The sequence below is a fragment of the Falco rusticolus genome, chromosome 7 (assembly GCF_015220075.1).
Source record: "Falco rusticolus isolate bFalRus1 chromosome 7, bFalRus1.pri, whole genome shotgun sequence".
NCBI lineage: Eukaryota > Metazoa > Chordata > Aves > Falconiformes > Falconidae > Falco > Falco rusticolus.
Window position 1 is genome coordinate 13,494,461 of NC_051193.1, and position 25,448 is coordinate 13,519,908.

The window sequence follows — 25,448 nt, forward strand, 5'->3', positions numbered from 1 at the left end:
CTACAGGACTAAACAAGCAGATACCTCTAAATCATTTCAACATCTGCTAAAGAAAGTGTTCATAATCCGACTCCAAACTTGAACAAGTTTGTAACAGTTGCATCCCAAATACCCTGTATAACAACAGTTCACTACCACAATCCATTTTTTCTATGGAATTTCAACAAAAAGTTACAAGTCGGGAAAGCTAAAGCCTATAAAGATCAAAATACTGTTTCCCTGTGTAGCATAAAACAGAAGAATGACTGTGGGCATCATATAGGAATGGAGGAGTTCAGGCAAGATGTGTGTTAACATGCAGATCACCAAAGACATCAGAAAACCTTCTCTAACCTTCAGAAATGAAAAGGCCTCCCCTCACACACATCTTCTACAAAGAGATCTCTTTCCGACTAAAGAACATGTCAGAATTTGAAGATCTGTTTTCCATTTCCTTATACACTTATATTCTGATTTTTCTTTTTATAAATTATTATTATTCATGACAGATAACAAGAATATCCCATTTTATTTTCCCTTTTCTCTGCAGTGATAAGAAACATTTGTGTGAAGACTACAAACTACGAATGGAACCTTATTTAAGAGCTTGACTGTGACTTAAAAATCCCGGAGCTGGGTTCTGGTTTTTTTTAAGGATCTGCAGTATTAGTGACATACAGTATTACTGAGCGCATCTTCTTAATTGTGTTTTCATGATGAAGACGACGACTCCACCTTGTGGCTAGCCATCAGAACACGCGTAAACTTTACACTAGCCTGCTGCCCCTTGAAACTAACTGCTAAGAACGGGACTGAAAAACAGAACTGATCACAAACTTAAATAAAGTAATCCAGAAATTTTTCTGAAATTGTTCTGTCCCCAAATTCTTACATTTACTTAAACAACTCTGCAATGTTCTTTAGCAACTGCCGAAATAGAAATATGCTAGGTAACAAGAGATAAGAAATGCACCTGAATGAAGAACAGAAAAAAGCTAGATTAAAAAAAGCCTGATACACAAACACTTGAGGACAAATGCATCATTTCAAGGACAAGTCAAAGTCCGGTACAGAAAAAAACAGATCACAGTAATGCTGTGACCCAGAATTGTACTGGACTGAATCTGACAACTGAAAACTGCTGTCCTGATGCCAGCTACCAGCTTTATGCTTGTTATGAACATCACTGTTCCTGTAGCTGGAAGGTCCAATTTACTTGTGAAACAGCTCCTGTACCACCACAGGTTTTGGCCTAGCCTACTGCAGCCTATCAAATGTCAGCAATTAATAAAATACTAAGTTCACCAGGCCAGGCTGGACACTACAGTGGGCTCAGCAGCTACTGTGTAAGTAAAAGAGGGGTCCCTGTCACATAGATGACAAAGCTGGTATTATTTTCAGCTGTCCAGCACTAATAACACCTTAGAACTGATTGTATACAGTTGCGTATCACATAAAAATATAAAAATGAAGCAATTGAAAATACTTTAAAATTAACTGCAGTAATCAATTTAAAAAAAAAAAACAATAAACCAACAAACAACTCAGTAACTCAATCCCAGACTTACCCAAAGCCCCAGCCATCAACTGCACTGGCAAACACCACATTTCCATGGTCTGGTGAAAAATAGAGATGTGAATCATCAGTATCTTCCAATCCAGCACTCCAGTCATAAACTTGATCTCCTGGTGCAGTGTCTGAAATACTTTCACTTTCTGTTTCTTTCTCAGCTCTTTCTTCTAAGACTTTAGAGGTAAAAAGTGCTCCAGTGACTGCATTGATCTGCAGAAGGATACATAAAAACACCCTAAGTAAGATCCCTTCACTCTTTCACAACCCTTGCAATTAAAATGCAATTCCCCCCCACCCTCCAAAATATGAGAGGGGAAGTTTTTTAACAAGACGGAACGCCTGCGATTCATTTTGCAATTTAAAACACAAACCTCGTGTATCGAATCTTGCCCATTTGGAGACGAGTTTGATGAGACTAACATTTTAACTCAAACACCTTGCTCTTTCCAAGTGTAAGTTAGCTGCATCAGGACTGAACCAGATAGAGTATGTGTAATACACTTTGTCTCTCAGAACATGGAATGGTGAAATAGGAAATTGTTACTGCCGACAAACAAAGAGGAGGGCAAAGGGAAACCAGGTAGATAAGTACTTAAAAGCAAGCTCTGGGAAAAAAAAATAATAAAATAAAGGCAACGTAACTTCAAAACAACTTAAAAGATAAAAAGATGCATAAATACATCAATAACAGCAGCACTCTGAAGATATTTGTCTATCTCCAAAGAAGTTTAAGCAATTTAACAGGAAGAATAAAACATCCAGCATATTGTTTCCAAAAATGAAGACTCTTCCTGATGACCTGTCAAGAGGCATTTAAAACTCTTTCCTCCATCACAGGGATTCTGAATGAACTTCAAAACCAACTAGAAATAAAATGTATCTCAATGTAAAGTTAGACTAGATGTTATAATGCTTGATCCTGCAAAGTAAGAAAAAACTGGCTCTGCTGTCCTAAATTTATTCCAGCTATAAGGCACTGAAAACTACAGCCTCTCTCAATTCAAGAGCTGAGAAAAGGAGAAAGAAAAATACTTCAACAAAACCTGCTGCGTGAACATAACATTATAGCATGAATACCTGTTCTAAGATATTCTTAAGGTGCAAGTATGCCTCCTGAGGGGTGAGCTTGAGCTCCACAATCAAGCGATCGATTTTATTAATCACCAATACTGGACGTATATTTTCTAGCCATGCTTGCCGTAGAACTGCTTGAGTCTATTAGGGAAACAGTTTAAAAAAATCCATTACAGAAAACTTGATACCACAAAAGAGACAGATGGAATGCTAAAGAAAATTACAATATAATTCTGAAATTTCATTAAACATATAATAAAGGACAGGTCTGACATTCAAACCAGAAATCTGACTCCCATAGTACACAGTGTTAGTTATTACAGAATTCTGCAGAATGGCAAAATCTTATAGCAAAAACACCCACAACAGCAAAAAAACCCCAACCCTCCTTATAAAACTAAGCAATGAAAAAAATCAATTTCAATCTTATTTTGCCTATTTTTTCACCTTGAATAAATACCCTAAAAGCACATGTAAAGATATTACTTCCCTTAACACATTTCTTCTCTATACATTCCATTACCTGAAAAACTACATACTCACTGTTGCAACCATACATGACTACATCAGCATTGCTCACTCTTCTGCACAACTATGAAACTAACAACCCTCTTTCATACCTCAAGTACACTGTCATTAAGTTTTACAAAACTTCTTAAACCAGCTCATCTTTTATTTCTACACTATATACTTAAGACTTTCTTACTCTGTCTTCTCTCCCCTCTTTCTCTACTTAATATACTTTACTTCACCTGTGGACAGACACCTTCAACAGCATCCACCACTATGATGCAACCATCACAGAGTCGAACTGCTGTAGACACTTCTGAAGAAAAGTCCACGTGCCCTGGGGAGTCTATTAAATTAATCAGATACTCTTCATCACCTAGAATCAAATAATAAATTATTATTTCAGAACAGTTGTCAAAAATATTTCTTTCAGCCACTCAATTATACTGCTTGAGCTATCATTAATTTCTAAGGACCAAACCAGCACATCATCATGCTTAAGAAAAACCCCTGTAAGACAGGAAGACTGTCAGCAGCATAACATCTAGTGGCTCGTGCCTAATATATTTTAATTTCACTCAATGCTAATCTTCATCTTTCAATGCCCAACTACCTTTGGAAAACTAAAACCAAAACCACACCAGCTAACCAAACAAAAAGCAAACCCCTAACCATGACTAGGTAAAACATAAATCAGCTATGTTACAGTCTGCATTTTGAACAGAATGTCATAAAAAAAACCCTGCATTCTATTCAAAATGCCTCCTTTCAGCCTTGTGATTCTTTTAGAACATGCTTTTGACTGTATTAGTAAAGTATCTTCAATATACCAATTCAGGAGTTTTCAAAATTTTCTACTCCCAAAAATTCTGCTTAGTGGAGACTCATTTTTTTTTGACTGAGTTGACTCAGTCAACTTTCGATGGACTCACTGCATTTATCATCATAAGATCAAACAACTTTCTTGTTTAAGAAGTTGTATTAGAGTCTAAATTTCAATACAACAGAAGAACAACAGACATAAAAGGTTCCAACCATGAAAAGTAAGGTCATTTCAGAGCCAACAATAAAACAGCCACAGTTTACAACACTTAGCTGGAAGACCATTGATTTCAACTATTATTTACAATCAGCTGTTGCTGAAATAGAATGACTAATGGTGGCTTTTCTGTTCATGCAATTCTTCTGTTAGTTATTCTTTTTTTCTGCACAAGCCTGGTAGTAATGTATTCCATGCTTTCATTTGCTTAGCTGAGCATAAGATGGTGAGGAACATGGAGTCATAACAAAGATGACACTGTAACGACACTATAAAAAGCCCTCTGAACTATTTAGAGTGTAACAAGCACCTTAACGTAGAAGTATAGTAAAGATATAACTGTACAAAATCATTTAAAATGTGATGCTGTCTGAAAGAAGGTTTTGCCTTTAAGTGATATTATTTCAAGACTTAAGATCAAAATATAAAAATTTAGATCTAAAATAAAAAGGCAACTATTCTTATTGTCTCCACTTAGATATGACTGAAGTGTATTCCCTAACCCTGAGATGGAACTTGATTATCTTGGCTAACGGTTGAACACATGCCTAATTCTTTGCAGAATCACGGCCTAACAGTAATAATTATAAAAGTAAAAGTTGCATATAAAAGTATCTCAAGAAAAACAATGAAGAGACAGGGAAAATTAACAAAAATACATATATTAAAGTTTATACTTGCCAGCACCAACAACTTACCTTTCACAAAGTGCAATGCAATTGCACTAGATTTCATCGTTATTCCTCGAATCTGTTCATCTTCTCTACTGTCTAGGTATCGCAGCTGAGTACAAAAACAAAAGAAGAGGTGATAAATCTGTAGATTCTCCTTCACTTGTTACTTATCAACTGTCACAGAGTATGACTTCGAGAAAATGAGGTTTAGCAAGACTAGGAATAGAATTTCCTTAATCATCACTGATTTACAATCCCAGCATGTACACACCAGAATTTTATTAAAAATGACAGCATAACTCTACCTTTCCTGCCAAGCGGCTAGAGATTATTCCATTGCTAGATATTAGACAATCAGCTAGAGTAGTTTTGCCTGAAAAGAAAAAGAAATTATTTAGTTTAATTTAATACAGACAATGGAAAAAGATGCAACAATATTACAAATGCTGACAACCTCTACTGTTCTAAAATATCAACATTAATACAGACTCTAAAATGCCATAAAAGTACAAACTAACTTAAAAAAAAAAATCTTATCATTCGACTTCACCTGTTAGATGTACACAAACATATTTTTGAAGGGTGGATGTAACCCTTCCTGTCATGACCAGGAAAGCAGTTGAAATAACAAACAGTGCATTAGAGACTGTTTCTGTCTCAATATATCATGCAATTACAGAAAAGATTTGTGTCCTAAAATGATCATTTATTATTTCCACTTACATAACAAACTTCTTCCGTTAAGTAAACATAGAAATACAACAGCCTACCTCACACATGCATATATTTAATTCAGGATCATAGAAGTAGAAAACACTCAGTTTCAACTACTCCAAACTATTATAGCGTAATGTTCTCTGAAGTTCTACAAGTTAAGTTGCATCAGGACATAAGAAATGTGCATAAAGCGAAGTTATTTCTCAGAACCAGGATTAAAACAGTTTAAAGCTAAGCCCATGAAAACGTACTGCTTTAAAACAAGATCTCTCCATCATTCAAACCAACACAGGCACACACACACACACAGTTTTCCCTCACAAACACCTGCCTTACCATGATCCACGTGGGCTAATATACAGATATTCCTGATTCCAGAAGTCTTCTTCTGGAGGCCAACCATCTTTCCCACACTTGTGAGGGCCATGGTTGGCTAACTCTGTGAACGCAGGAGAGCATTTTATTTCGGAAGCAACTTAAGAAACAGCTTTTGTGGGTTTGTTTGGTTTTTAATTACGGAAATTGTGACGAGAGCTACGCATCAGGGAAACCTCCTCTGACACGTGGGGCGCGTCACGTTCCCCGCCACCATGTGTACAGCCCCCGGGACACCAAACGCACAGCGCACAGGCCGCGTTTCAACGAGCACCAAGAGCCGGGGGGGTTCCGGCTCTCCGTTTCGCGGGGCCCCCGGGCCGGGCCACCCCCGCCCCGCAGAGGCCCAGCCCCAGGCGTTGGGCCGGGCCGCCCCCCGCCCGCCGCTCCCGGGGCACCGCCGGCAGCCGCAGCCCCCGCCGCGCCCCCTCGGGGCTGCTCCCACCCCTCCGGTGTCCCGGGAGGGGGCCGCAGACCTCACCCCGACACCCCGCGCCGGGGCCGGCCGCTGGCGGTGCGGGGCGCCCTCAGGGCCGGGGAGGAGAGGAGAGGAGAGGGGAGGGGGGGGGGAGGGGAAGGGGGGGGGGCGGAGGGGGGGGGGGGGGGGAGGGGAAGGGGGGGGGGAGGGGAAGGGGGGGGGGGGAGGGGAAGGGCCCACCTGCGCGCCCGCCCGGCGCCGCCGAGCCCGCTCCCGGAAGCGCGCGCCCGCCCCGCCCCGCCCCTCGTGACGCCAGACCGGGGCCGGCGGCGGCCGCTCGCCGCGGGGACGCCGCCGTTGCCAGGCGACGGGCCGGTTCGCTGGCGGCCCCGGCGGAGCGGCCAGGGGAGCATGAGGAAGCCGCGGTGTCTGTGCCAGATCTGCACCTGCGGGTAAGCGGCCCCGCGGGTCGCCGCGGGCTGCGGGGAGCGGGGCGACGCTTCGGGTCCCCGGGGGTGTCCCCTCAGGAAGATGGGGGCGGCTCCCCCTCAGCGCCCCAGGCCTCCCCCACAGGGGCACCCCCACCCTGGCCCCCTCCTCACCGTGCCCCGGCGCCCGGGCCCGCCCCTTGCTGCTCCTCAGCGGTGGGAAGGCAGGAGCAGGGTAACACTGCTGTTCCAACAGTTTGAGGCTTTCCTTCTTTTCTGAAAGGGATCCGCTCAGTAAACATGAAGTGGTATGTTTAAATCAGGCAGGGGAAAAAGCAGATCTTAGATAGATTAAAATAGAAAAGAGTGGAGACAGTCTTTCAAAGACTAAACCTCAGGATCAGGCTTTTCCCTAAAGCTGAGCAGCCAAAGCCACCCTCAGGAAAGTTCTGGCTACATCAGCCTTGATAGAAACCTGTGCAAACCTTGCAGCCTTTAAAATAGATTTAATACACCTGCCTTTCTAACACCACATCCAATAATACTCTCCACTCTGAGGAGAAGCTCTGCTATTTCTTTGCATTCAATGACCCTGTACAGAGACACACACCTCATCACTGTAATAGAACCTCTTTGGCCCAGGGAAGCTGGCATAAAAGGGTACAGCAGGTGATTTTTTGTTTAAAATTACCATTACAGCTCTATAAGCAATATTATCAATGCCATAGGCAAAAAAATTCACAAGTCGGGTTTCCCAAAATATTAAGGGATTTAAACCTTGCAAAATTCAGATAAATGTTTATAGGTTTGGAGACAGTACTGTTAATGTTTTCAATTTCTTCTCCATCTACTTTAAAAAAAAGCCAGAAAAATAATCATCCTAGGAGTCAAAGATCCAGTCCTTAATAGTAAAAAAAAAAAAAAAAAAGTCTTAACTACATGCAAGGAGAGTTACAAGATCACAAGACTGTGATCACTATCTTTTGGAAGCACAGGGCCACCCCTATAGCTGCGTAGTGCACCACAAACTACAGGTTTGTTTCATTTCGACGTTTGTATAGCAGATGCACTCTTAGCTGTCTGTTTGGGAAGTTTTCCTTACCTGTTCATCAGCCACTTTTTTTTTTTTTTTTGTTTGTTTGGTTTTTTTAATCTGTAGACAGAGATGAGAGACAGGCAGCATGTAAAGCTTCTCATGTTCTTTTTGGCCAAGACTGCAGGTGTAGTTTGCCCCAAAATTTTGTTTCAAAAGTCCTATTTTAATAAAGAGTTGGAACACATGGTTTTCATGACAAGATAGCAAATCTGGCTTATGCTCAAGTATAAGGATGGTGAGATAACACAGTCTGACAGCACAAAATGAGGTTCAACTTAATTGAAAATTCGCAATTCAAAAACCTGGTTTAGCAATATGAATAATTGAATAAAGCATGCACAAAAAAACGTGGTTTAAAATAAAGATCACTGAAATTTTTAGTCAAAATCTTAAGCCATTATTGGTTTAGGCAGCACATTGTGTTTGCTTCAGGGTAGTTATAGTGTTTCTGTTTTTAGGGGAAGATTGGTCGCTTGGCAGTGTTACCTGGATATTGCAATGCACACACACCTTAGAAGAGATTTCAAAGTGAAGAAAAAGTTCTGATATTTTGTAGAAGTTATCATTTCGCTATTTGCAGGACATTTTGTGGAGATATAATTAGTGTTAAATTATAAATAATAAAATAGAAGAAAATTATCATTCCTAGCTGTTTGCAGAAGGAAAAAAAAAAATCAGAAAAATTTTACAAATACAGGGGAGGAAAGGCAGTAAGACAGAACTTTATTCTGCTTTCTCTTTACACGGAAATAAGAAGATCCTCCAGAATTCCACAAGGACCTTTTTTGCACTGTAACTTACACAATCCACTTATTAAAGGCTTACACCTGAATGCTAGTGTTCATACTTAGGGGTTGCAGTCTTGGGCTCTTAAATAATTGTTACAAGGTTTTTAGGAATATCTTGAATAGATTCATTCTTATGAGACTGAATCACTTTTTGTGCCTATTAGGTGATCTTTTTCAAAGTCAACAGATAAACCACTGGAAGTGTACCCAGTGCTGAGCATGCTCAAAGATCAATTTGCAAAATAGGTCCAATGCTAGGGACTTCTCCATTTTTAATAACTGACATAATTTCTAGCTTCTTAAGGCTTTAGGACAAGAGCAAATAGCCTCAAGTTGCACCAGGGCAGGTTTAGATTTGATACTAGGAAAAAATTCTTCATTGAAAGGGTTGTCAAGCATTGGAACAGGCTGCCCAGGGAAATGGTTGTCACCATCCCTGGAGGTGTTTAAAAGAGGTGTAGATGCGGTGCTCAGTGACATGGTTTAGTGGTGAGCTTGGCAGTGCTGGGTTAACAGCTGGACTCAAGGATCTTAAAGGTCTTTTCCAACCGAAACAATTCTATGATTCTATGACTTTTGCAGTAACATAAGACACTGTCAAGGCAGTATGATTATTGTTTTCAAGCTGCTACGGGAGAGATGTACATTTGGTTGGATTTGTTTGGGTTTTTTTAATAAACCACAAAAATGTTCTCAAAAGTGCATTAAGTAGAGTAATGGCTGGATTCTGTATTGTTTCCAAAGATATTCCAGATCCATTTCTTATTTTAGAAGTGGTATATTTTGATGTGGAGAAGGTATGAGTTCGTCTTACTTGGGACTGGACCCATGATTATTTCCCGTAGGTTCCAAATGTGGAAATCTACCCCTTGCTAGCAAGTACAGTCAGGCTTCAGATCGCTAGCTCAATAGCAATGTTGAACAGGAAATATCGGATGTTAAATCTGGCTTTTAAAGGAAGAACAAAGCCTCTGAGGTTGATGACCTCTCTACACTCAAGAATACTATTTGTCTATGATAAAAGATAATACAAAACCCTAGAATTTTAGTTTTGAGATATAAACTACTGTTTTATCTTCTTCTCAATGTCAGCCTTTCTCCATTTCTTGCATTTTTGTTATCATTATAAAAATCTAGATTCCTGAATAACATTAAATTAAAAGGAAAGAGGAAGATTTCTGTAAAATATGAAATATTTAAGTCCTCATACTGACTGCATGTAAATAAACACAAACCCAGTAAAACTACCAGGTCTCCTAGTTTCAATACTAGGAAAGTAGATGACTCAAAACCACAATGTCCATATGTAATTTCTGTCTTTCAGGCCACAGCATGTACACTGGCAGCTAAAAAATAAAAACTTTGTTGTGCATGGGTTTTTTTAGTAAGTTTTTTATGATGATAACCACTAAATTTTTCTCATTATTAGTCTAGTTCTCTAGGAGGAAAATACTTTGTGGGAAAGTTTCAAGGGTCTTGCTAGCATTGTATAAAAGATAACTGTATGTGTGCCAGATCCTAAATAAGTGAAATGTAGCATCATTCTATTAAAACAATCAGAGCAACAGCATTTGGCACTGGAGACCCCATATACTGTCTATTTAGCTGAGATACTGTTAAGATCTTATGCAAGCCACAAGATAGTTAGTCTCCCTCAAAGAAGGGAAAGAATAATAATCCATCGAAGCAGGCATCAGTCAGTCATGGGGGAAGGCAAATTCTCACCAAATTAATTTGAATTATCAGTAACTCTGGGGTTGAATTTAAGATAACTATAAGTAACAAGTTTAAAATGATCAGTGACTCAAGGAGTTCTGGCCAAATTTTAAGGAACATATTTATCAGAGCTGTAATCTGTCTTCTCTGACGATTCTTAGCATCGTCGCTAGAGAGCTGTGATGCCTTATGCAATCAGTTTTATAACATTATTATCTAAACAAAATTATTTGTTTACCAGTTGGACAACATCCAGAAGTAGATTTATCAGTTAACCAAAAATGCCTATTCTCCACGTAAAATTAAATTGATATTAAAGTAATTTTATGTTGCCTTTTAAGCCCACTGAAAGTTCTTTCACAGCACAGAGCCGGATATAGGATCTTCCTGAACAGTCCCATCTGATTTCAAGTAATTTTGTGCATAGTTAGAGGCAGAATTATTTCATATGCTAGAAATGACTGGGATCAAGGACATTTTTGATTCAGAAATTAATTCTAATGCAATTACAAAACCCTCTTTCCTTGGAGAGATACATTAGATTTTCACCTCTGTGTTGAATCTGCCAAGAACTACACACTTAGTCTGCAAGTCATTATTTTTCTAGTATCTATTCCTGTTTGTAGCATGACCATTCAGCAATACAGGGGATATAATGGCAATATTACTTAGAAAATAGTGAGAGAGTTAAGTCTTTAAAGACTGGTGATACCAGAAAAGAGAATGTATTTTGTTTGGTGATTGGTCTTCTAGACCAGCTTATGGCAAACTGAAGACTGTAAAAATGAAGTTTTTGTAGATCAATATTGTTTCAAACTCCTTTGAATTTTATGCCTAAAAAATATGTGAAGAACATTATAATTTGATACCCTATATTTCAACTAGCTTTCAAAACACACATTCAATGGCTTTAGTCTCTGCTTTAGCTGTTAACTTTTAGATGCTACCTGATACAGCGTATGCTGTTTATACTTACTGAAAAAGTATTACTAAGGTGGTAACTGAATTTCATGAAGAACATAGTGGCAGGCAAGCGCCATGCTGAGAAATAGCATACACTCACCTCCTCGTTTTCCTGCCTTTCCTGTTCTTTCCTTCTGTCTTTTTCCTTTCCTTGCTATGTTCTGAATAGGTCTCAATTTTACTTGACTATCTGTTCACTTGATTGAAAAGGAGTAAGCACCTGAGACTTTGAAAGGATCTGGCTTCTTAGAGAGGGCTACTTCATTTCTCATTTATTGAACTACGGAGCTGGCAAAGTCAGGCAGCCCAAAGGAATGCCAGCTTTAGGGATCTCCAGTTCCAGATAACTTCTTTTAGTTTTGTTGTTTGGGTTTTTTTTCATTTTATGTTTCCCAGCAGGAGTTCTTCATGTCTGTTTGTGTATTTTATTTTACCTTGGTTTAATTTATTTTTTTTCCTTTTTGGTGTTTAGTATTAGCTAAATTGCTCTGCAGACCTTCAAACTATTCCTTGGGTATCTAGCTTCCTGAAACTTGAATTTATTTGTACCCAGTAAGAGCTGTACACTTTTACTCTTCTTGTTCTTTAGTTATTTTTGCTTTTCACTTACAGGATTTCACAGGACACATTTATTGAAAAAAAATATTTCTTGTTACTTCCCTTTGCTTATATCTGAACCAGTATTGCAAGTTGTCAGCCACAAGTAGGAACAAAATCTTTCATTATACATTACCTTTAAGGAGAGATTAAATAATAATCACATCAGCCACATAAAATTTTAAAACGACGCTTGAAACAAACTACCAGAGAAATACCAGTGCATTTCACAAATTAGAATGAATATAACAAGATTTTCAAAGCAATACTGAAAATAACATGTACATTTGAATTTCATGCACAATATATGCAAAACAACAAGGTATAGGTAATAAATTAAGTCATGATATACCTCAATACCTTTTAACACAATGGCATCATAAAAATAGATATCGATGACAGGCAGGTATAATTGAAATAAAACCTATTAGATGTCATTACTTCTAAACAAACATAGTTTTTGAATAGAGGATTGAATCAGTGCTTGAAAAAAAAGGGTTGAAAAGTCAGAAATGGCCTACAGAGCACTAGAATTTTAATCAAAAGTTTTAATCAAGAGTTGTGAAAGTAGGTGAGCAGATGCAAAGACATAAAAAGACAAGTAATCAGGGAAAACAGTAGAGAAGAGACAATATGAGAAGAGGCATGAAACATAGTTATTTTTACAAGTAAGACTAGTAGTATCATTAAAGATTAAAAAAAGAAAGTGCATCTTGGTGGTGATGCAGGACTGAGATCAACTCTATCCATCCTGTGCATTCTATACGAAGCACTAACTCACACATTGATACTGTTTATTACTGTCTTAGTATATTGTGCTCTGGGACCTATGTCATCGGCACAATATTTTGTGTTTTATCACTCAGAAAACAGTTTAAACACAGGCTACTGACACTGTTCAATCTTCCCCATTTGTTATTCACTCCCAGTAGATAGGGAACGGGGTTTCCCCTTAAACGAAACTATTCAAAGTGATCTCATCTGATGTGTTTTTACCCAGGCGCCATCGCTGCCCTCATAAACCCACAAGGATTTATGGTAATGGACAACAGCCGTGCCTCACAACAGAGTATGTGGAAAAATATCCCAAGTATAGCAACATCTCTCCTCCCTGGAGCTGTAAGCCGAAGCAAGAGTACCAAGTGCCTTGCGGGAAAATGGAAGGAATTACAACATTCAAGTAAACATTTTGAAGCAATGTGTTTTACAATTACTCTATAAAGTTTCTCATACTTTCTCTTAAGGGGGGACTGAACATTGTGCTGCAATCATTTTCAAAATGCAATCATTGCATCCTTTACACTTTTAGCATATTTAAAAGTATAAATTTTGAGTGTAGAAATACTTTTACCACAAAACAGGTCATAAAAAATAGCAAAGCACGCATACAAAAGATTTGTATTCTTTACAGCATCATTTAACCTCGAAAGATAACCTGAAAAATTTGTCTTTGTTTGCAGCCTGTTTTGGAAATCTAGGTCTCATCAAGCCTAAAAAAAACTGGCAAGCTGGGGAACTTTCTGTAGCACACGTGTGGAATCTGAGATAGTGGAAAAATGAAACCTTAAGAAAAAGGAACAGGGATTTTTTTATTTAGACAGTTCTAAATTATTAGAAGTATGAAGAAAGCCAACTGTAAAGTGTTCAGTAGGTCTCTCCTGTCAGTGCACAGACTCTGATGTTAAGCTTACGAAATTAAGAAGCATCTTTCAAAGAATCTTCTTCAGAGAGTCTTCAGGAGTTAGAAATCTTTGAAGAGATAGAAAAAGACATCACTTATTCATTACTAATAACGTGACAGGAGCATAAACCTTTACTTTTTCCATTGTTTGTCTTTTAATCTACAAGGGCACAACTTTATTAAAAAAAAAACAAGAGACATGTATATAAAGGCCTAATGCCATTCTGCAAGATTGGCCATGTACTGCATATACTGTTTAAACACTTACGTATGTAATATGTGCTCTTTTAACGTAATGTGCCCATATAAAACAGTGAAATGTTGTTTCTTATTATATTCTGTTCTCCTCATGCAATTGGTAAATGCTGCCACTTGTAGTTTTATCTTTGCTCTGCTTCTGGTTTCTGGATCATTTCTTTGGAAAATTACAGCAACTTTTTCAAGTCTTCTTTCAGGTATTTTAAAGAATATTTTTAAACTGAGAATGAGACCCAGAGCACTGAAAAAGTTGCTTCACCATCTACCTCTGAATAAAGGTTATACCATGCATCAGAGGCCCTAGTTCTAGGTACTATGGTTTTCTTTCCTCCTTGCTATCCCTCTAACATATGGCATCAGATTGATTTTTCAGAGTAAACATTATAAGTCATTCTTTCTCTATATAATGGAAAAATGTCAAGTGAGTCCATCAGAAAAAAAGAAGCTTCTTTTAACCAGTGTTTCCTTTTCCCCCAATTCAGATCTGATTATTTACCATACGATATTGTGAAGCGACCTTTTCGGGTACAAGAGGAACATAAACCGAAGAAGGGAGAGATAGAACTGGGAACCACATACCAGAAAGATTATAATGCTCATAAAATACAACCAGTGACATTACTAAGACCTCTAGAGAGAAAACACACTACAGGAGGAAAATTGGATACCATACCAACCTATCAAGGTAATAATATATGTCACCTTTAGAAAGAGAAATAACCAAAATGAAGATAGTATTCTGAATTATCTATATTAGAAACTAGATTTTTCCTTTCCTTTCCTTCCTAAAGTTTTCTTGGCTAGGAATAAAGAAATTCTAACATACACCTGGTTGGCTATCTCAGGCAAGAGTGGGTAGTAATTAAACTGCAGATGTATCTTTCGGATAGTTTTACCTTATGTAATATATGTTTTTCCACAGAGTTGGTTGAAAGTTGATTTTAGATTTCTGTCTTGTGTACTGTATAGCTTGTATATCATCCTAGTAATGATCTGGTTTGACACAAATTATTCTATTACAATGGTCAGCACAAGGGTACTAAATCTTTCAAGTCATTCTGCCAAGTGACCTTGATATACTTTATACCAGTAGAAAATTTTACACATAAAATGAGTTACCGAGTTTGTTACATGTAATGAATTGTAGGCCCAATTTAAGTAGAAATAAATGCTGAAATATGATCTACTAGAGTGATGAAAATCAACATAGTCCTGATGATGAGGGCCAGTTGTATCGAAAAGATAGTTGAAATAATGAGAATCAGATACGGCTGCTAAAACAGAAAGTTAGAATGCCTGGTGCAAAATGAGCAGAGGAGAAAGTACAGTGACAGAAAGAGTTGGAAGGATAAAATGTGGGAAAGAGACTCTTAAAAAAAACCCAGTTATATTTCACTAGCTTTAAGCTTAGGCCTATGCTAGATAGAAATGCATTTATACAAATACATTCTATTTATTATTTGTAAATAATTTATAAGGAAATCTAATATTTCTTTTTAGCCTACCATGTGAGTAGTAGGTTAGCAAATAATGAATAATGTAGCGTAGTCTCAGCATACAACTAAGACAGTACGCAACTGTTTCATTTAAAATGTATGTTAGCAGTTCAATAGGGAGTAAGGAGTTAAAAACACCGAAGCTCAAGTGCAGTGATTGTAAGACAACAGATTGATTTCAACTGCCTATGAAGAAGTCTAGACGGGACAATACGTTTTGTAACCATAGCAGAACAGTCTGGTAGTAAAAAACTCAGACGCAAGAAAAAAACAATCCCAACAAGCTCTAAGATGATGTAATGTTGATACTGAAAGTGAGAGAATCCTCCCCATCAGTAGTGAACATGACCCAGTGACCTATAAGGTTCCTTTCAGTCTTGCATATTTACATAAACCTCTAAGTAAATTGTAAGATATTGTATATAAAACCTGTATATGGCTATTTTCTGTACAGAACACACACTAAATATGTACATGCAACATTTTCTTTTTCCTTGAGGAAACAATCAAAATAGGGCATCATGTACGTTTGTCTGGGTTTATCACACCAATAAGAGAAGACAGTTTTGTCATATCACAGACATGCAGATAACATTATCGTTCTCACTGACATCCATCTTCCTTGTTTTGCAAGATTTAATACCAGAATAATTTGGCTTAATTTAAAAGGAATTGTCTTAAGTAGTAACGCTTTTATGGTGAAGTTTTGGTTTTGCCTTAAAGATGACTATAGATCATGGGAAGTTCAAAGAAGGCAACCTAATAAGATGGAGCATATATACCATCGACCTACACAGAAGTTTGGAAATTCTACTACGTTTCAAGATGACTTTATTCCCAGGGAACTGAATCCCAGAAAAGCTTTTAAACCTCCTTGTGTAGCCAAGCTTTCAGATACGCCTTTTGATAGCACTACCAGCCATCGCACTTCTTATATTGCACATCAACTGGAACCAAAATTTGTAAGATCAAAAGAAGAGTACAAGCCAAGCAACCAACCCTTTGAAGATCTCACAACCCACAGGAATGATTTTAAAGGACTACCTGGGCAACTTGCAAAAACCTGCAAGCCTGAAAATGCAAAAGTTGGATCCAGTGCTCGTTTTAATGGAGTCACTGAATTCCAGGATCGTTTTCAGAAATGGTTGGTCTCCTTGCCTGAGGTCCACAAAACAGAAGCGTATGTTCCACCCCCAGGCAAAATGGATTTTACCTCCACGAGCCATCTTGATTACATTAAGCATGAGATTTCTCCTGCTGTCCCCATAAGACCAGTTTCTAATGGCAGAACCACCGATGCCCCTTTTCAAGGGTGTACTACAACGAAAGAAGACTTTAAAGCTTGGGGCAGCTGTCGGCAAGAGATTACTAAGAAACAACAGGAAATTCCAAAACCCACAGGAAAATTTTGTGATTTAACTACATTCAAATCTCATTACATACCACATCAGATCGTTCCAGCTCAAAGTTTCAAACCTGTACATGCTATAGTGCCTAATTCAGCTCCTTTTCAAGATGAAACCACGTATCACACAGAATATACTCCAAAGAAACAAGAGATCTGCCCAGCAAATTATCCATCTCCTCCAGGTTATGTCTATGTAAACACAGATTATCATGGCCACAAGTTCTTCCGCCCGTTTACTCCAGAATTTTCCGACTCAAATAGTAATCCTATTTCAAAGGAAGTAGCTGTTGTGTCATAAGACTTAAATGCAAAATTTCAAGCGCCTGGGTGAAATAATTAGAATCATACTTGTTCATTTTTTCTTTAAACAATGCTGAAAGAAAATTAAATGATGCAAATTCTGCTTTGAAAAGCATTTAAACTACTAGGTTGAAGACAATGAAAGCAAAACCAGAACTTTACTACAAGACTAATAAAGATTTGCCAATTATTACAGGAATAATGCATCTTACATGGCATTTATTCTTTTTTTGATTGTGCATTCTAGTTTCCTTGGCTTCCTAGATTTCATTATGCTCCATCTCAAGCATATATATTATACATTAAATCCTCTCAGATTTTCTGCAAATCAAATTACTGTCATTGCAAAATAGCAAGTGTCTTTTGATAATAACTTCTTTTTCATAGTAAGCAAATAATACTATAATTACCTCATTATCTCATCAGTCCAGTTTTTCATCTCATCAATACTTGGAAATCAGAGTAATCTGATAAGAATTTTTTCTTTATATTTTGTTATCATAAGATAGCATCCCATGACACCGAGGCATTTCTAAAAGCCTGGTTTTAGCTTTAGTCATCATTACTTTTCCTTCAGTCAGTTCTGAGGAGGATACAAAGGTCACACTGTAATTTCTGATAGCAATTAACAAGAAGTAACCCTGTTCTTTTTCTGTACACATACTTGAAATCACTCAGACATAAAAAGCAGGTCATTGGACTGTTTCCTAACCTCCCCGATAACGCTTTATCAGCCTTGCTTCCAAAGGAAACAAAGCTGATGCAAAGCTTTGGACACACTGACACACTAAGTGTGTGTCCTCCCCAGCCCGGTGATTCTTCAACCCAGTGTGCAAATTAAATCAAATTTCACAAAGAGATTTAACAGATGATTGTTTTCCAAGTTTCTAAGGTACACGGTGAGGAAGCAGAGAGAGAATCAGGCTCAAAAACTTAACATCCATCCACCACAGTTCCAATCCTGCTGATTTTTAAAGCTGAGCAGCCTGTAGTTACCGCCAAAGTTCACTGCAGAGGCAGTCTGAAGGGGAAAATCGCAGAAAACTATAAAGGTATATGTAGAGATAAACAGAAAACAGTGTAAACTCAGCTAAAAAAAGAAGTACCAGCTGAGGTGCAGAAATCTCTAGACAGCCTTGCTTCAGCCTGTTTACTCTTCAAAGAATTATTTGTTACAAATACACGGAAAATAAATATTTTATAGAAATTTTACATGCAATGACTGTGCTTCTGTATGAGGTATTTAGCTTTTTCTCTATGTATCTTTACCTGATTTTGGGAAATCTAGATGAACCGATTTAATTCCTATTATGTTCATGATTTAAGCAAGTCCCAATAAATAGTTCTGTTATCATGTTCTATCACAGTACTTCAGTATGATTTATTTTTCAGTATTGCATATCATGTACACATTGGTATAGGGCAGACACTTGGGTTGTGAAGACATACGTGCTTGTACGTCATAAGCCAAATCACCAATAAAAGGACTATGATCAATGATGGAAACATCAAAAGCAGGAACTGCATCATATGCAAGGAAGAAAGCAGAACTGAGTGTATTAGCTGTGCCGAAAAGCACTGCAAGCGAGCTCCAGACATTATCAGAGCATCAGTTACTTTTAGGTAATTTCTGTCTTTGTACTGTGTTTTTGTAATATGACTTACTCTATTATTGAAACAACAATTCGATTAAACTTTATTCTCTGACAATTATTCATGTCCCCAGCTGGTAAAGACATGTTTTGGATTGGGAATGAACAAGGGCAATGTAAATCTGTAACATTATGAAAGCAGGACAGGAGAAAGACCAATTCCTTGTCATCCTTCTGTACCACAGAAGAAAACAAACTACCAATGCCCTTTTCTTTACGAAACTTGAGTCATTCTCTGTCTGGCCACAACTGAGGAAACAAAAGTAAAAATTTTGCACGGTTACAGCTACCCAAGTCCATAACCTATACACAGTCTTGGTACCTCATGAGAAGTTTACAGAAGCTCTTAATATCCTCCAGCTCTCTTTTCTAGGGAGCAAGAAAATGCAATCTGAACTCATGGAGTTACGTGTGCCTGCGTGTTCTGCTGAAATGGCTCCTCCTCTGGGTCTGTGAGTAAGCCCAGATGCTTTTTGTAATTTTCACAGCTGTTTTTTCAGCTCTTAAGTCACTTCCCCCCTTGAGTTATGGAAAGTCATTTGCTGCCACCTACCAGCACAGTACAAAAACTTTTGAGAGGGAGTGGAGGGCACATTCAGTTTAACAGTTTCTGTGCATATGTGTTTGAAGACTTTGTTAGGGTGGAGGGGGCATATTCCCTTTCATTTTGCCCTTAATGTTTTCCCCTAAGCTAGAGAAGCCTTTATTACATTACAGTCCAAAGAGCTACAACCTACTGATTGTGCTTCCAGGAAAAGCATGAAATGATCTTCTAAGCCTTCAGACAGTATTCAGTGCTTGAGGTCAGCATTTTCATAAGCAACATATTACTGAAATGCAAGCAAAATGAACAGCAGGCTGGAAAACTAGTATTTCTCAAAATAACAGCTGTTAAAAAAGCATTTTATGATGTCATGCTAAACCAAGATGTAAAAGTGAAAAAGTTACCAATGGATTCAGTTGCTGTAAGTGCTTGGCACACACTATGCTATACAGCATGCTCCACAGAACTGCTGTACTGCATTTTTTTTTCTTTAAAGATTGCACAGAAAGAATGCATTGGTGACACAAAAGGAAAATTAAGTAGACTTTTTTTCTGTTAACTTATTTTTTTAAGGGCACCTTTGCCTATGTTACCATCTAGAATGACTCTGAAACACCGTTTCATTGCTAGACATTTATTTTCAATTTAATAAAATTTTTACGGCTTTCCTTGTTCATATTATTTATGAGAGTCTTCTTCCTAAAGATATTACACATTGGATATTCTGAAACAAGTTTTTTTCACGTAGCTATTCCCATCAGCCACGAAATATGAAGCATAGAATTGTTCTGTTGGATCTAAATGACCTCTGCTTGGTGCAGTACATGAAGGTCTGATTCTAGATTCCAGTGAGTCAGAGCTGACTTGTTTGGATTCTGGCAAATTCTCTTCCCCGCTTAGTCAGGTTATATCTATGTTGCCTCTTGATAGCTGTGCAAAGCAGACTGTCAGTGAAGCTGAGAAGCTGTTTGATAAACTGTCAAAAATAAGAACTAATCTTAGCTTGGAAGAAACCCCAGAATTATGGACATAGTAGGCTGATAAAATAACATTTGGAACGAAAGCATAGCTACCATGAAAATCATGGTAATAAACAATCTCTAGGTAATCACAGTGTTGAATAATCAAACTAGACTTTATTTCAGGAATATCAAAACTACATTCAAGAAAGCTAAAATCTTCAGTTACTGGAAAAGCAATAAAATAATCTACAGAGGAATGTCATGCCAGTTGCAGTAACAAACATTTACAGCACTGCTTCTGTATAGCATGCATACTTAACCAAAGACAAAATTAAAGCAACAAAAAAATGCTATGTGTTAACATTTGAAAACTTTAAATATAAAGGAAAAACATGAATAAGAAATTTTGGTAATAAGAAAAAATATATGTCCAAAAATCTTTATTAAACACTGTACAAAACAAAATATTGCACTTTTAAATCAGACAATAAATATCTACAAAAGTATCTTACAAAGGTTTTCTTTTAATTTAAAAAACTGCTTAAACAATCAAGACCCATTGCTGATTAAAAAGGTAATGATCAGGAATATCCTCTCCTTGCAGTCAGCTTTGGACACAATAGTCCACATTAAACATTTTCTATACAGTAGTGCTAATCTAATTTTCAGTGACGCAAACCCATTGTGCAGGAATGCTGTTACTAAAACTGTTCTTCCAGCATACCCACTAATTAGCGTGTAATATAGTTCAGTAATGTAACACAAGATCCAAGTCAATACAAGCATTCAGGCCTCCAATATGTGCAGTAGTTGGAAACTACAAAAGAAAAAAACGCATCTATCTGCTGCCTCCTATGGGGTTCTCCCTGCTTACAGCCCTAATGAAACCACCTGCAACATGGAAAATAATTTACCCGGGAATAGCATAATCAGAATTTACCAACTTGCAAAACACTCAAACGGTTAATGGCCATGATGAAAAGTCATCTTGATGGAAAACTGCTCAGAATAAATTTCTTGCACTTGTCTATCTTCATAATTAATAATATTCTTTGGAGATTTTTCCCCCATTAACCAGGGAGGAATAAATTTATTCAGGACAGAAAATCTGACAGCCGTGCTCGGCCAGTTATCGGCTCCCCATTTGACTTGATGTGGAAGAGAACAGTGCTCACAAACATTTCATTCACAGCTCTGACAAGGAAGCCTTGTATCTAATTTAAAATCAGTAGAAAAGTCTAATCATGCCAGAACTTCAATTGTACTTCAGTGACTGGAGCAGAAGAACAGAAACAATGGAAAATGACACCTCATTTATTCAAAACAGATCTACTGCTGTTTTGAAAATTGTTCTAGCATCTACAGTGTCTTTTACTGCATACACATAAATACAAGCACGAAAAACTGAATGTACTTTTGTGTATCCATCTGACAGCTAGTATCAGTAAAACACATCCTGTGAGATCAACCCTTAAGCTCAAGCTGTTTATGAAAATTAAGTCACTGCCAAAAATTTTACGGCTACAAGCCACAGCTTCTATAAATTTAAAAATTGTGTTAAAACTGATAAAACAATAAAACCAAAACCTAGGGGTCAATAACTGCTCCATTCCAAAATTCTTCAAAGGGTTTTGTGACTTTGTTTTTCTCATAAGTTGAGGACAGTAAACGCTATCTGGTGCTTTTAGATAATGCTTTTTCCCCTGATGAAATTATAACGTGATGGCCTGTAAAATTTTACAGATGACACGCCATGATATTATCTTCCTAATCCAGACATGAAAATGTTTAAAGCATTAAAAGTTCCACTGCAAAGAGTGGATAATAAAAGTTCCCAGAAAAAATACCCTGTCCAGCATATCAATCTGCAGTACTGTTTTTTCATTAGCCCCATGTTTCCATTTAACTGTTATGACTAATGTCTTATTTACAAGTATATACTTTAGGCAGGCTAGTTTAATGAACCTCTCTTCTCCTCTCTTCACTGCAGCATCATGAACTTCCCACAGAAGAGTTACATTTCTTGGCATGATTGACAACATCTTTGTTTGTAGGTGTCTATCAAGCATAACTTTAGTTGCTTTACAAATGTACAGTAGTGAGTTGTATCCTTGCATTCACCTTCTGAAAAATATATTTAAACGTTAAAAGGCTTTATAATGGACAAAAGATAAATAGTAGAATTTATCATAATTGTAAACAACTGATGAATTTCTGGGAGCTCAGTGATTACTTTGCATTTCTGGCAACAGCGGATTCGAAGCTAAACTAGGTCACAAATAAGAGGTGTGATCTCACTGCATTCATTTACCTATTGTCTGCTTCAGCAAACTACCCCATCTTTCAGGAATTAACAGCTTGCTCAGAGACTTATGAGTCACAACTGGCACAGTCATGTGGGGAACTTTGCATAAAACGGCTTCCTAAATATCCTGTTTCTAAAAGTGCTTTTGAGGCTTTAGTATCAAACTGGCCTACTCAGAGAAAAATAATACCAGGATTATGAAGTGCTCCTTGGAGAGGATAGTTTTACCTTTGATGTACAATCAAATGCTTGCAGAATCATTAGTGTACAACCGTGAGTCACTTTCTAATATAACTGCTACAGACTATTGCTACGCTCATATATAAATAAAGATTTACATACTGCCACAGGATGTGACATTGCAGTGTTGCCAGGTCAGTGGTCTCTTCCTCCAGCCGCAATACTGATCAGCCACAGGTTTGTTATTCTTTCTGTGTACGCAATACACTCGTCTTGACTGAAATCCACTCCCACAGTCCACACTGCAAGGCCTCCAAGGGCCTGTCCGCCAGTAGACATCACATGCCTCCGAAGAGCAGTTTCTTCTGACAGGAGACCTGTGGAGGAAAACAGATGGCAGGTAACTGTTGACTTTTGTGCTAACCCATTATTCACAGAGGACAGACCTGGCGCTGGAAGGGACTGTTGCAGACTGACTAGTCCACACCCCCTGCTCATAGCACTGTGTAACTAGACCAGGGCGCTCGAGACCATCTCTGCCTGTGTTCTGAACATCTCCAAGGACGGAGACTCCACAGCCTTTCTGGGTGACTCGTTCCAGTGTTTAAGAACCTGCACAGTAAGAAAAAGTTTTTTCCCATATTTAAGTTAAATTTCCTGTATTTCATTTTGTGCCCATTCCTCATGCCTCACTCATGAGGAAACAAAAGACAAGGCCCTGTCTCTTTAAACCAACCCTTTAACCCTGGGATAGAAAAAATGTTTTACCTTTTACGTAAGGAAAACTTAACAGACCCTGAAATGTTTCATTCTGGATGCTGCAAGTTCTTCACGCACAACCTCTCTCCTGAACACAGTATTTCTATGCTGACAGTGAACCTCCTTGAATATTTGAAGCTGCCAAAGTGAAATCCTGGCTCTTAGTAGTAAATGGAATTTTCACCATGTACTTGAGTGGAGCCAGGATTTCTTTCATTGTGTGTGCAGCAAAAATGCTTTAAAATGCTCACAATTCAGAAGCTCTTCTATAGCAAGAAACATGAGCAGCTGGGTTCAGTAATCTAGAAATACAGTAACAATTCCCATGTATGTACTTGTTACCCATTTATTCCCTGCTCTTCATTGTCCTGCCTACACATTCGGTCTGCAACAAAGTTTTGTGCCCCCAGACCTCCATGTTCACTTTTAATTTGCCTTTAATTCAGTCCCTTTGAGATTTCAGTGTTTTATAGAGACTGCCATCCATCCATGTGCTATAGCATAACCCCCAGCAAATCCACTGATTAAGATTCTGGGAGGGTGTAAAGCCCATACTTTCCATATTTAAAGGAGTTGTTTAAAGAGAGTAAAACAAAATAACAGAGTTTTTAGAAAGAATGTGTACCTTGAAGTAAAAAGTCACATCTTCTCAATCGTTGAGGTTTTTTACATACCTCGTAAGTACATACTAAGAGGCAGAATGAGATCTATATATGCAGAGAAGTACACCTTATTTCAGTAATCATAAAATAGTAAACCAATTTACATGGTCCACAAAATAAGGCCCAGGAAAACTCATTTTATAAAAATTGGGCAGCAGTAGACCAGAATAAAAAGTAATACCAGAAGAGATCTAGTTTAGTAGTAGTAAAAAAAGTTATGACAAGTGACTCCAATTTCTACTTTCTTTTTGGGAATCAAGACTCTCTCACTCTGTTTCTAGCTTTGTCGTTAGCACAGTGGGGGACACTGGTCAAATCCATTACCCTCCTTGGGTTCCTGAATTCATCCAGCGTATACACAGGGATGACTGTCACTACCTCCTTTCCTTGTGTACATAAGAATTTGCATATTTATACTGCATTGACAATACAGGAACAAATCTTTAATTTGTTCCTCCAAAGAGTCTAACTTGCAACTACTGCAAACTGCATACCTCTTTCTTTCATCACAAGAAGAGCTGGGCACCAAAGATCCATTATGAAGTTGACATATCAAGTGACGATGCTGTAAACCTACAGGGCGGCCTACACAGCGACCAGAACACTAAAAAGTGAGAGAAAAGGGTCAGGGGAAAGAAAAAGAAACCACCAAGTTAGTAACAGCAGAATTGCCCTTCTAGGCAGTTACCCAGTTACACAACCCGGGCATAACTTTTGATCTGTATTTTTCCTTTTTCAACCCTATCACAGCTCAGTTCTGGGAAGGACTAGGTGTTTTGGATTCTCTGTCCCCCATTTTGCCAAGATACTGACTTCCTTACCTATTCATTAAGCTAAATCCATTGTCGATGCTTTCATCATTTCACACCTCTAGAGCTAGAACATTCTTTCTGTAGCTCTGACAATCGCAACCTTGCCTTACTAATACCTGTATCAGGAGTGTGGCAATTCTCTTAATTCATTACTTTGCTCGTTGAGTAGTAAATATTGTATCAATAATTATAACATCATATCAATATGTACACAAGTTTACTGCACAAATGAAGAAACAAAATATAAGAAAGCAGAGTTCTGTGTATTAAATATTGTGGCAACTGCTTTTGAAGGACAGTCATGTATCTTCAGAAGTACAGCTATGCAAACGTGTTCTCAGAATGCAAAAAAGTGATATACTAGTTTAAAATGGAATACATAGTAATGGATTAGCTTATAGAATACACTGAAACTAATACTCAGGTTTGGGTTCACGTTTCAACATATAAAAGTAGATCAGACATCACAAATGAAAAAAACC

The 25,448-nt window shown here is 37.9% G+C and overlaps 3 protein-coding genes across 6 annotated transcripts in view; 1 reads left to right on the forward strand and 2 right to left on the reverse strand.

Annotated features, from left to right (window-relative positions):
- Nucleotides 1-6,646, reverse strand: part of EFL1 (elongation factor like GTPase 1) — an 81,292-nt gene extending 74,646 nt beyond the window's left edge. For 2 of the 3 annotated variants that reach the window (XM_037395062.1, XM_037395065.1), the window contains exons 1-7: nt 6,600-6,646; nt 5,903-6,005; nt 5,155-5,222; nt 4,874-4,958; nt 3,379-3,512; nt 2,630-2,767; nt 1,548-1,762 (exon numbers count right to left, since the gene is read on the reverse strand). In XM_037395062.1, the coding sequence (XP_037250959.1) occupies nt 1,548-1,762; nt 2,630-2,767; nt 3,379-3,512; nt 4,874-4,958; nt 5,155-5,222; nt 5,903-5,993 (731 nt within the window). In that variant the 5' untranslated portion in view covers nt 5,994-6,005; nt 6,600-6,646. Of the gene's footprint in view, nt 1-1,547; nt 1,763-2,629; nt 2,768-3,378; nt 3,513-4,873; nt 4,959-5,154; nt 5,223-5,902; nt 6,250-6,599 lie in introns of those variants that run through there. The other variant, XM_037395064.1, reaches the window with a different exon arrangement.
- A 39-nt stretch (nt 6,647-6,685) lies between these two features.
- Nucleotides 6,686-18,752, forward strand: SAXO2 (stabilizer of axonemal microtubules 2). Its single transcript, XM_037396229.1, has 4 exons — nt 6,686-6,811; nt 12,948-13,127; nt 14,369-14,571; nt 16,106-18,752. The coding sequence occupies exons 1-4, from the start codon at nt 6,771-6,773 to the stop codon at nt 17,086-17,088; spliced, it is 1,407 nt and encodes a 468-aa protein (XP_037252126.1). The 5' UTR covers nt 6,686-6,770; the 3' UTR covers nt 17,089-18,752.
- A 1,221-nt stretch (nt 18,753-19,973) lies between these two features.
- The window catches only part of ADAMTSL3 (ADAMTS like 3), a 187,628-nt gene continuing 182,153 nt past the window's right edge, over nt 19,974-25,448 (reverse strand). The window contains exons 29-31 of one of the 2 annotated variants that reach the window (XM_037394433.1): nt 24,649-24,758; nt 22,896-23,110; nt 19,974-20,262 (exon numbers count right to left, since the gene is read on the reverse strand). In XM_037394433.1, the coding sequence (XP_037250330.1) occupies nt 20,234-20,262; nt 22,896-23,110; nt 24,649-24,758 (354 nt within the window). In that variant the 3' untranslated portion in view covers nt 19,974-20,233. Of the gene's footprint in view, nt 20,263-20,402; nt 22,373-22,895; nt 23,111-24,648; nt 24,759-25,448 lie in introns of those variants that run through there. The other variant, XM_037394432.1, reaches the window with a different exon arrangement.

Excerpts from the sequence above, each read along its gene's own strand:
- SAXO2 (XM_037396229.1), top strand. The coding sequence starts at position 6,771 with ATGAGGAAGCCGCGGTGTCTGTGCCAGATCTGCACCTGCGG. Across the intron at positions 13,128-14,368 it reads GAAGGAATTACAACATTCAA|ATCTGATTATTTACCATACG; the intron begins GTAAACATTTTG and ends CCCCCAATTCAG. Across the intron at positions 14,572-16,105 it reads TACCATACCAACCTATCAAG|ATGACTATAGATCATGGGAA; the intron begins GTAATAATATAT and ends TTTGCCTTAAAG.